This window comes from Haplochromis burtoni, unplaced genomic scaffold (genome assembly GCF_018398535.1).
Source record: "Haplochromis burtoni strain Fernald_Lab_line unplaced genomic scaffold, NCSU_Asbu1 Contig_4, whole genome shotgun sequence".
NCBI lineage: Eukaryota > Metazoa > Chordata > Actinopteri > Cichliformes > Cichlidae > Haplochromis > Haplochromis burtoni.
The window spans coordinates 2,170,823-2,180,813 of NW_024582365.1; the positions used below are offsets into that span (position 1 = coordinate 2,170,823).

A 9,991-nucleotide genomic window follows, 5' to 3' on the forward strand; every position below is an offset into this window, starting at 1 on the left:
CAAAACAGCAAACGGAAAACCTCTTCAAAGCTTTTATTGAAAACAGTACAAAGTTCATTTGATGGCTGTACATTTCTCCCACTTTCAATGCGTTGCTCAATACGAAGATTCAGCCCGACCTCTGAACAGAAAGCTGTGCCAGCATCTGAAAGACAGCAAAAGAAATAAAAAAGTTAAATTTAACAACAATATCATTTGTCCAACAAACTTGGGAGTTTTTTGCATAATTTCAGATTATTTTTTACAAATTATACACACACACACAATAATATACACAGCAGCCATAACAGGACTTTCAGGAAGTAATCTAAAAAGAAAATAGTACAGAGTCACAACAGGACTCAACCAACTTAGTTTTGTTTGTTGCATTTAGTGAGCCAAACAGGAACTTCCTCATAGCACCGCATAAAAAAAAGGTTCAAATGTTTTGTACAGAACTAAGTATATTTGATATCTCAAATTATTTTCCTCCTAGCATCTTAAAAACAAACTAAATTCTTTTGGCATATCAAACCATTTTCAAAAACACAGGTTGGTATCAAAGTGCCCTGCATAACTCTACTTTCTAGGATTCTCTAAATTCCCATTTTACATTAATAAGTTACAGAAAATAATGCAAGTAAAAGAAAACAAACATACCTAACATGCAGAAAATACAAAAAGGTATTAAAATAATCATAATGCCCACTGTAGTCAATTACTGAAGATTTTACTTTACATCATTAGTGATGCTGACAGGCTCACATGGATTTTAAAACACATTGTGTTCATCATTTGGGGCAAAATTGCTGTAAAATGTCTCAGCAGTAAAAGTTGTCCACCCCATCTTAATTGTGTACAGGTAGATAAAGACTTACTAGTCTGTTAGACATGGTTATGCGGATGCACTGTAGCTCAACTAGTCCAGGACTTGAAGACATTCAGATATGTTGAAAGGGCAATTGCCTTGAAGCAATGTTCATCCTGCAATGAGATCATCATATTAGTATGGGGCTTTTTTCTTAATTATGTATTATGAGGTAATTGAAAATTATATTGTTGTCCTTGGTCCAACTGTACATTAGTTTCATTGTTTTCCGGTTTGGCAGTTGGGATGATGGTGCTCTTCCAACGGTCTCCATTGTTTGAATTGGCATGCTCAAGGAAATGATTTTGATACCAAGTCTTTAATTTAAAGATTGCTTTGAGGTGTTTATAGAGGAAAAAAATACTAAATATTACCCCATGATGTAAAAAATGCACGGTTGCCAATCATTTTACTGATGTCGGATGACTGGTTGGGCAAAAAGGAGCCTTGGGGCTCAGTTGGTAAAATGGGTGTTAAAAGCATTCACGGGTGAAAAGGGAAGAAACTTCTTGGCATGTTGCTGCACTTTTGACAATTTTGAGTGACGAAAATGGACTACAACGAAAAGGTTCATTTCAGTCGACTTCCTTTTTTCCTTTTGTCCCTTGAAGACAAGTTTCCTTGAATATCGCCCTTTGACTGGAGAGTGCAATACAGGACAATGAGAAACTCATTTACAGATGAGAAACAAAGAGTTTTGCTTTGCTTACCAGCTGTTGACTATCAGTCGAGTTGCATTTGGTCGTTGCATGCCATCAAATGGCTCTAGGGTGATGAATCCATTTCCAAGGAACTACATTGGAACATTTTGACAGTGACATTTGCCTAACCGTGAAAACAGTAGCGTCCAGTTGGAAGTACATTTGTGGCAAGAATGAACGCATCTCACTCCAATATTTAGCAGACTCACCTAAGTTTTACAGAGGACCTTTTTAAGGAGATCATGTTGTTACGTAACATTTGTTACGGTCTGTTGTTGAAAAATCAAGAAAAAGTTATGGTACAACTAAAACCTTTATTAGATTAGGAAAGCCATACTTATAGGGCATTGCAGATTTCAACAGCACTGAAAGTACAAAAAACTAACACTCACTTGGTAACTGTACTGACATAAGCAAGAGAAAAAAAACTTTTACACATAAAAGAAAAAAAAAATTGGGAAAGTCAAGACACAGTTCAAAACTAAGCTTCAGATTCCACAAATTTAGACATGGCTAGTTTGTCCTTCCTCCAAAACACGTTTTAAGTGTGCATGGAGACTAACGTTTGGTTTAATGACATTTCCAAGTCCAGTTCAGTATCTGCTGCGAGCCATTCCTCTATCGACTCGACTGCCACCACGGCCACCACGTGGCCCTCCACGACTTGAGCTGTTGTACGAGTCACGAGGAGGGTAGCCTCTCTCGGCAGGGGGAGCTGGGCCCCTATCCTGTCTGCCCATTCGCTCACCACGGCTAGGTGGATATGGGTCACTCCGACTGTTGGGGTAACTGTCACGACTGCCATAGCCATCCCGGGAACTGCTGCCATAGTCATCATAACGACTGCTTCCACTGCTCCCACCATAGGATGGTGGGGGGCCCCTTGAAGGTGGGGCGCTGCGAGAGTTACCTGCAGGGTCAATGGTTCAGGTAATTGGCAAAGTTCAATTTATACATTTTTCTTTGCACGGTCAAGTGCTATTTTTTTTGCCAATAGAATTCATTCTGTGACAAAAAATAAATAAAATTTAATGGATGGCATATTTAAAATGTTCCACCCTTTTAATACTTAACATGGATATTTTGTTGATATGCGCAGTAATATATCCAAGCACAGAACAAATAGGTAGTGGTACCCATTTCAGCATGCCTTTGATTTGAGTAGCCATTTTTCCATTTAGAGATCCAAGTGTAGGTTAGGGTGAGGTTTTCAGTTGTCTTGATGGTTTTTGAAGATTACTCCTTGAGGGAGTACTTTGCTGGACAACACATAACGGGCAACGGATGTTTCCAAGGATTTTTGAGGTTCCTTATGGTTGCAAAAACTTTGAGGTGCATCACATACACATGATATTGCCAAACTCATATTCTCCTGATGAATGCAGGGGTAATGCAGACTTTGGTATGTAGACACTTTTGTTTTTCAGTGGAGATGCCAATGGTAAAATATTGCTAGTAGTATGAAAATATACAACTTGGATTGTAGGTCAGGGAAAGAAAAAAAAATAAATTACCATGTGGTTTCCTCTGAGGATGCAAAAAAAAAAAAAAAAAACTGCAGTATCTTGTGATAGGACAAGGCAGGTTTGGTTGAATATTTGCGCACTTCTTCTTTGTGCCACAGCGATTACACATTGTCATTTCACTCATGGAGTTATGTCTTACCGTAACCATCATATGAGTCTCGGTAGGAGCCACCACTAGGACGGTCCATATAGCTTCTTGGTTCCCTGCCTCCTCCATAACCATCACGGTCACTGCAAAAAGCAATTGTCACTTAACAACCAAGGAAGATCTGACCTCAGGTTTTTACTTTTTGTATCAATCCAGGCTCATACCTGTATCCTCTTGACATTGAGCCGTAGTCATCGCGGGAAGTGGAATTAGAATATTCTCTGTAGGAATAATCTCTGGAAGGTGGCCCATAGTCCCTAGAATCTCTGGAGTAATCCCGACTGGAGTAGCTGTGAAACATTACAATACACCTCAATACTGTTTCCTGAGCATACATTTGTGTTTAATACGTGGACTTTTTAAACAGAAAATTCAAATATAAAAGATGACCACAATAGCTCTAAGTAACAGCAACAATCAGCATGTTACACTATATCAATCTTGAGGTTTGCCATGTATGGTCACACTAGTGTGTATTACGAAAATACCAACCTGTCTTTTGAGTTGTAATGGTCATCTCTGGGTGATGGATAATCATCCCTTCTGGACATCATCGAGTCTCTGCGAGGTGGAGGTGGACCATAGGGATCTCTGTCCCTTGACATGGGAGCTGGAACACATAATGAGAAACTGAGAAGATTAATTACCAAATTAACATGAGACAGAAGTATCCCATCTAGTTATTTGCAAGAGAAACAGAAACTAGATACTAAATTTACTTTATTAAATTTACTTATTTATTTATTGTTTACTCTATTTAATTTGTAAAATATGTGTACACACACACACACACACACAGAAAAATATTTAGTATACACATCCAGAAATGCATATACTATTATATATTGTACATATATTTATTAGTTTCAGATGTAGCCATTCTTGTATTTTGCTTGTTTACATTATTGTATTTTGCACAACTCTGTTGCTTGTGAAGCTCGCACACAAGAATTTCACTCACATGTGCTGTACCAATGTACCTGCACATGTGATGTGACAATAAAAGTGATTTGATTTGATTTGAAATTAAATCTAGAGACTAAAATCTGTACAATTAACCTTTTTTTGGTAATTTCTTCCACATCACTTCCTGCATTTAAATATTGCAGAGTACAAGCACTTACGTCTGCTCATGGGACCAGATGGGGCAGACCTCTTGGGTGGGGGACCTCCATTTCGAATAGGGGGCCCTCGTTTCATTGGAGGGGGGCCTCTGGATGACATCCCTTTAAAGAAGGGTTCTACACTTCCTGAATCATAGTAGTCTTTTAAACAAACAAGAAATGCACATATTAATATACTACATTCAAAAGCTGCAACAAAAATTCATCCAGAGATTATTATATCATTACACAGATTCTTTCAATTTACAAACTGAGCAGACCCAAAAATAAATAAATAAATAAATTACCTCTTGATGGGGGGCCTCTCATTCCACCAGGACCTCCCCTTGAACCACGTGGACCTCTGGGTGGCCCGCGACTGCGAGAGTGCATGGGTGGAGGTCCGCGCCTGCCAGCACTCTCAAACTGAGGTTTTGTAGCTTGCTCAACCTTGATAGGCTTGCCATCAAGAGACTGGTAGAAGAGTTACAAGTATAAATCATGTTTTTTTAGCTGATTCTTTTTTATTTTTATTACAGCCAATTCGAGTCATCACTTACCTTTCCATTCATTTCGCGTGCTGCATCCTTTGCATCAGCAGGACTTTCAAAAGTTACAAATGCAAAGCCTCTTGATTTGTTTGTTTCACGATCCTTCATCAAAAGAACTGAAATAAAGGAATTGATGATCAGAAGTGAGCTTGTGTTTTTCAATTAGCCAAGTTAAATACAAAAGTGACTCATTTTAAGTTTAAATTAGATATGGGCACACTTCTATGACACCCCATAATCGAAAGTGACTAATTTCGGTTTCTTTGTGTCCCTTTCATGGTTCATAGGTTTTTTATTTCCCTCAGCAAGACTATACGGCCATTTACAGTAAATACAGTATTATACATTAGAGTTTGGAAGAACAGGCTTTCTTTTAAATGAAGTGGAAAAAATGTCACAAACTATGTGGATAACGTAGAAGATAGTAAAACTGCAAAGTTAGTGTATTAAAAAGGGGTTATTCAGATTTCCCTACGCTGTAACAGTAAATTTAAATATACACACAGATGAATAAAAATTTGTTCCAGTATTTCGCTACCACCCATTTGCCAGAATAAAGGCGCCAAACAGCAAACACTGAGCAATTTTAGAAGCACTTTATCCAGGATATGCACTGAACATGATATGGCCAAAAGGGGTTCCATTCCCACCTTCCACAATCCTGCCATATTTGCTGAAGTACTGCTCCAAGGCCTTTTCGGTGGTCTCCGTATTCAGTCCGCCGATGAAGAGCTTCCCTGGTCGGTCGGCCTCCGCCATGCTCCGAAGTCTGCTACCTAAAAGGAAAGAAAGACCATACATTTAACTTAAAAATGAGCATCAACCCTGAAACAAAAAGGAACGCTGTATCCTGAAATAAACAGCCACACATTACTTTGGAATTACCTTTCTGCTGCCAAAAGTAGGGAGCTACTGAATGCGCAAAATGGCGATAAAAATGCTACCGATTTCAGCTGCTTCTTTAGCCCGTTAGCTAATAAGTATTTCGCTCCTAACAAAAGATTCTGCTTCACGTCTACCAACAAGCTACTTTAAAAGCAAATATAAAAAAAATTACAGCTTAAATTTTAGCATGCATGCATACACACAACTAACTGCATTACCCCGCGACTTTATCAAAGCTACAGCGACGATAAAAATGGTTCCTCTCTCCGCCTTCTCACCCTTCTTCTTCATTTCCGTTTCCCGTAGACCAGTTGACCCCAATTGTGATGCTGCCGCCTAGAGTCCAGAAGCATTACTCCATATTCTACAATGCCATGTCATTCTACATGTTCAAAAATACTCGCACTTAAAAATATATATTGCATAATTTGAGCAGTTCAGTCAGAATTCGTCATAGTACATAAACCGTATTAGGTTACAAATGATCTTCTTATGGCCTCTGACACTAGACTAGTCTCTTTGCTTATCCTGCTAGAACTCAGTGCAATATTTGTAACTCTTGAATATAATATTTTACTACAGAGATTAGTCAGTGCTGTAGGTATTAAAGGAACTGCACTGAAGTGATTGTAATCATATCTATCTAATAGATCCCGATTTTTAAATGTAAATGTGGAATCTTCTTTGCACACTAAGGTTACATATGGACCAATTCTAATTACATTTCCTTGCTTTCCTTGTTAGAATGCATTGCATACACTTTCACTGTAATGCAGTTTAATCTTCACTTTATTTATCCTTGAAGCCTGATGAACAGCAACAATTAGTTAAACTGCTGGAATGTCATAAAGACATAAAAGCTGGGATGACCACTAGTTTACTGCTTCTAAATTTAGATAAAACTGATGATTACACTATAGGCCATACAATTAGAAACATCCCGTCTCAGAGTGTTGCTGAAAAAATGGACATTTATCACTTCTAGGCTGGACAATTGTAATTTGTTATTATCAAGTCTAAAACCTCCCTAAAGAGCCTTCAGTTGATCAAGAATGCTGTAGCAACAGTGCTAATAGGCACTAGAAACAGAAACCATATTTATCCTATATGAGCTTCTCTTCACTGGCTCTGTTAAATCCAGAATCCAATTTGAAATCCTTCTCCTTACATACAAGGTCTTGACTCATCAGGCCCCATCTTATCTTAAAGACCTCATAGCACCATATTGTCCCTCTATTGCAGCACAACTAAGGGAGGATTCAGGGTCACCTGGTCCAGCCCTAACTATGTGCTTTAGCAAAAAGGAAAGTTTTAAGCCTAATCTTAAAAGTAGAGATAGTGTCTGTCTCCCGAATCCAAACTGGAAGCTGGTTCCACAGAAGAGGGGCCTGAAAACTGAAGGCTCTGCCTCACATTCTACTTTTAAATACTCTAGGAACAACAAGTAAGCCTGCAGAGCGAGAGCGAAGTGCTCTAATAGGGTGATATGGTACTACAAGGTCATTAAGATAAGATGGGGCCTGATTATTTAATACCTTGTTTGTGAGGAGCAGGATTTGGAATTAAATTCTGGATTTAACAGGAAGCCAATGAAGGGAAGCCAATACTGGAGAAACATGCTCTCTCTCTGGTCCCTGTCAGTACTCTTGCTACAGCATTTTGGATTAACTGAAGGCTTTTAACCATTAGTTATTTTTAAACTATGCACTGAATCATTAGTTTATTTTTAAAATATGACTCTCTTCCACTCTCTTCCACAACTGGTCACAGCATGTGGCTGCCCCTCCCTGGGCCTGGTTCTGCCAGAGCCTGGTTCTGCCTGGAGTTTCTTTCTGTTTCACCTTGTGGTGACTGTTGTGATTTGGCACTATATAAATTAAAAAAAAAAAAATTAAAATATCATTATGAACACATGAGTTAATAGTTGGCAAGCAAATTTTATAATATAATGATAAGCTACATTTAAGGGTATTAGTAATTTTCTTAATCATTAGAAAGCCAGCTGGTTGAATTGATATATCTGTGTAGGTATAGAGATGTCTAAGAGAGAGAGCAGTGGATTTTTTTAATCATGGGATGCCTGAGGAATGGAGAAGTGTACAAATTTTCAATAACAATGTGTAAGGACTATCAGGAGGGGCAAAAACACATGTGACAGTGATACACAACATGTATGAGCACACCAAAACAGTGGTATATAATAGATAGGTCTTAAGAAACTATACAAACAATGAGTGCAAAACTGCATATGTTTATATGACCTGAATGATATAACAGTGGGTCATTTCACAGAGTTCATCAGAGTGACAGCCTGGGGAATAAACTGTTTCTGTGGTAACTGGTTTTGGCAAACAACACTGTAGCGCCTGCCTGAAGGCAGCAGTTGAAAGAGTTTGTCTGGGAGTGTCCTGCTTCGTGGCTGAGTGGAACCAGACACACAGGACAGACTGGATGATGGCTGTGTAGACAAAATAATTGTAGTTGTATTGTAATTGGCGACTATTCCCATTTTATAATGCACTAGGTTTTTCTTGAATATACTATCTTTTGTATGTAAAATTAAATTGTTAAAAAAAGGATGTTGAATTACAAGATGTTGTCTCATACAAGTTATTTAAATCAAATTGAATTACAAAACTGCAGATAATTCAGTCAGTCCCATATTAACTTATCCCTGTTTAGAATGTGCCAATTGGGAAGAACAGTCACCTCAAGGTGCTTTATACTTAAGGTTCCTTAAGATCCTACATTTTTTGAGAAAACCCCAACAATCCAATAACATACTATGAGCAAGCATATTTCAACAATCACAAGGACGAATTCCCTTTCAGCAGGAAAGCAGAACCAGCAGAGCCAGCTCAGGGAGGTGCAGCCATCTGCTGCAACCGATTGGCAAGAAAAACCATGAGTACCAATAAATGTTCATGTTTTTATAGATGCTTGCTTGGTAGAAACATTAAAATTTTATGTGTTTAAAAAGCAAATGCTTCCATATTGTTTTCTAACTATAAAGAATGTTTATGTTCAATAAAGTTGCAGTTACAGTGCCCTTTTTAATAGGGGACTTGAACAGCATTAAGAGCTTAAAAAAGGAGGAATGTTTTAAGTTTGTTAAAATGTTTCACCTCTCATCCTAATGTTTCTTCAGTTCAGCTATGAACTGAATAGCAAAGCTTTCATAAAACCAATGCAGTACAGGGTGGGCCATTTATATGGATACACTGTAATAAAATGGGAATGGTTGGTGATATTAAAGTCCTGTTTGTGGCACATTACGGTAGTATATGTGAGGGGGCAAACTCCTCAAGATGGGTGGTGGCCATTTAGAAGTCGGCCATCTTGGATACAACTTTTGTTTTTTCAATAGGAAGAGGGTCATGTGACACATCAAACTTATTGGTAATGTCACAAGAAAAACAATGGTGTCCTTGGTTTCAACGTAACTTTATTCTTTCATGAGTTATTTACAAGTTTCTGACCACTTATAAAATGTGTTCAATGTGCTGCCCATTGTGTTGCATTGTCAATGCAACCCTCTTCTCCCACTCTGCACACACTGATAGCAACACCGCAGGAGAAATGCCAGCACAGGCATCCAGTATCCGTAGTTTCAGGTGCTGCACATCTCGTATCTTCACACCATAGACAATTGCCCTCAGATGACCCCAAAGATAAAAGTCTAAGGGGGTCAGATCGGGAGACCAATCCACTTTCCAGGAAACTGTTCATCTAGGAAAGCTCGGACCTGGCACCCATAATGTGGTGGTGCACCATCTTGCTGGAAAAACTCAGGGAACGTGCCAGCTTCAGTGCATAAAGAGGGAAACACATCATCATGTAGCAATTTCAGATATCTAGTGGCCTTGAGGTTTCCATTGATGAAGAATGGACCCACTGTCGTTGTACCCCATATACCACACCAAACCATCACTTTTGTTGTTCCAACAGTCTTAGAGGGATCCATCCAATGTGGGTTAGTGTCAGACCAATAGCGGTGGTTTTGTTTGTTAACTTCACCATTCACATAAAAGTTTGCCTCATCACTGAACGAAATCTTCTGCGTGAACTGAGGGTCCTGTTCCAATTTGTTTTGTCCATTCTGCAAATTCTGTGCGCCGATCTGGGTCATCCTCGTTGAGATGCTGCAGTAGCTGGAGTTTGTAAGGGTGCCATTTGTGAGTAGCTAATATCCGCCGAAGGGATGTTCGACTAATGCCACTCTCCAGTGAC

At 38.8% G+C, this 9,991-nt stretch overlaps 1 protein-coding gene across 4 annotated transcripts; it reads right to left on the bottom strand.

The window, feature by feature from the left end:
* Positions 1 to 18: 18 nt before the first annotated feature.
* Positions 19 to 6,047, bottom strand: rbmx (RNA binding motif protein X-linked). 4 transcript variants are annotated; one of them, XM_014333742.2, is made up of 10 exons: positions 5,980 to 6,047; positions 5,527 to 5,652; positions 4,886 to 4,992; positions 4,634 to 4,799; positions 4,347 to 4,487; positions 3,715 to 3,832; positions 3,387 to 3,512; positions 3,214 to 3,305; positions 858 to 2,458; positions 19 to 145 (listed from the first exon to the last, which is right to left on the bottom strand). In XM_014333742.2, the coding sequence occupies exons 2-9, from the start codon at positions 5,633 to 5,635 to the stop codon at positions 2,142 to 2,144; spliced, it is 1,176 nt and encodes a 391-aa protein (XP_014189228.1). In that variant the 5' UTR covers positions 5,636 to 5,652; positions 5,980 to 6,047; the 3' UTR covers positions 19 to 145; positions 858 to 2,141.
* Positions 6,048 to 9,991: the final 3,944 nt, after the last annotated feature.